Source organism: Micropterus dolomieu, unplaced genomic scaffold (genome assembly GCF_021292245.1).
Source record: "Micropterus dolomieu isolate WLL.071019.BEF.003 ecotype Adirondacks unplaced genomic scaffold, ASM2129224v1 contig_1570, whole genome shotgun sequence".
Classification (NCBI taxonomy): Eukaryota; Metazoa; Chordata; class Actinopteri; order Centrarchiformes; family Centrarchidae; genus Micropterus; species Micropterus dolomieu.
The window spans coordinates 1-1,565 of record NW_025730560.1 but is presented as its reverse complement, the minus strand read 5'-3'; the positions used below and the strand labels follow the sequence as shown (position 1 = coordinate 1,565).

At 46.2% G+C, this 1,565-nt stretch overlaps 1 protein-coding gene across 1 annotated transcript; it reads right to left on the bottom strand.

Moving 5' to 3' along the window:
- Window positions 1-250: 250 nt before the first annotated feature.
- LOC123964297 (major histocompatibility complex class I-related gene protein-like) lies at window positions 251-1,270 on the bottom strand. The gene is made up of 2 exons (XM_046041359.1): window positions 937-1,270; window positions 251-579 (listed from the first exon to the last, which is right to left on the bottom strand). The coding sequence occupies exons 1-2, from the start codon at window positions 1,253-1,255 to the stop codon at window positions 266-268; spliced, it is 633 nt and encodes a 210-aa protein (XP_045897315.1). The 5' UTR covers window positions 1,256-1,270; the 3' UTR covers window positions 251-265.
- Window positions 1,271-1,565: the final 295 nt, after the last annotated feature.

The following is a 1,565-nucleotide window of genomic DNA, read 5'->3' as shown; positions in this document are numbered from 1 at the left end:
CCCTCTTATCAGTTACATACAGACATATTTCCGGTTGGGGCGGGACAGGATGCACCCCCTCTTATCAGTTACATACAGACATATTTCCGGTTGGGGCGGGACAGGATGCACCCCCTCTTATCAGTTACATACAGACATATTTCCGGTTGGGGCGGGACAGGATGCACCCCCTCTTATCAGTTACATACAGACATCCGGTGGGGGTGGTGGGACCGGAAATAGCTGTCAAAAATGAGTTTGATGGAATGTAACTTATAATTCTCTCTCATCTGATTCCAGTCTTACCTCCGTTGGTTCTGATCTTTGATTTCTCCAGTTTGGTGACGATGTCGTTCTTCACACCAGAGAGCTGAAACACACATTCGTACTTCTCCCAGTCTCCAGTTGGAGGATTCAGGTCAACACTCGTCTGGAAGGATCCATCGTTGTTGGGGAGGATCTCTCCGAGGTCCACGTCCTCATGAAGCTCCTCTCCATCTTTCCTCCAGAACATCGTGGCTCTGTCAGGGTAGAAACCTGTAGCGTGGCAGCTGACTGGAGAGGAGGGAGTCTTCTGGAGGAGAGACACTGAGGGAAGGTCTGGAGAGTAAAAAGAGAGAGAGAGAGAGAGAGAGAGAGAGAGTTTATAGGTTCTTTATTATTTCGATTTACTGTTTGATATACTGTGTATGAAATGTAAATAAACCTCATTGAAGTGTAACTAAAGAAGAGAAGCACAGATGGAAAAAGACAGAAAAGAGAAAGAGAAAGAGAGAAAACAGAGAGAGAGGTGATAAATGTGACAGAGAGAAAAAGAAAGATAAATAAATGTGTGTAAACAAAGTTGATCTCTGTGTGTTGGTTTATATTTATTATAATGTTGCTGTTGGTTAGAAACAAATGAGGCTTTTTAACATTGTTGTGTCCATGAAACTACATCAGGTCATGTGATTCTACCTGTTCTCAGCAGAGAACTCCTCCCATAGTCCACATACTTCTTCAGCCAGTCAACGCACTCCTGGGTCAGGTAGTTCTTCCTCTGTGCGATCACAGCTTGATTATCCCACTTGTGTTTGGTGATGACAGCCTGTGGTTTTGGAGCGATCCATGTCTCTGTCTTCAGGTCAAATACTATGAAGTCTTCTCCATCGTAACCATCTTGAAAAAAACCTTTAACCTCTCCAGTCTCATCGTCCCACTCACATCCGTACATCCTCTGGGCAAAATGTGCACCTGAAAGAGAGACATCAGTAAACAGAGTGAGATCACAGCTCATCTATCATCAGCTGATGTCACATCTTCACCACAGAGACACACTGATCCACAGACACCAGAACAGAGGATCTACACCTCCTGCTGCGATTGGCTCGACGGACGCCACTCACAGCCAATCACCATCTGGACAGTGTGTGCGGACGCCTTAAGAGAGAGAGAGAGGAGAGGCAGAGAGGCTGCTGGGAAACAGAGTGAGATCCTAACTCTTTTTACTTCACCACCACAGAGACACGCTGCCTCCACTGAGACCAGCAGTTTATCGTCCCCTGCTGAAGGCGCTGTGGCTTCATGTGAGCTGCAGGAACACAAAC

Bases quoted from the DNA above. Each gene is read 5' to 3' on its own strand.
- LOC123964297 (XM_046041359.1), bottom strand. From the start codon at position 1,255: ATGAGCTGTGATCTCACTCTGTTTACTGATGTCTCTCTTTCAGGTGCA. The intron at 580-936 runs GTAGAATCACAT...TTTACTCTCCAG, and splicing joins GAGTTCTCTGCTGAGAACAG to ACCTTCCCTCAGTGTCTCTC.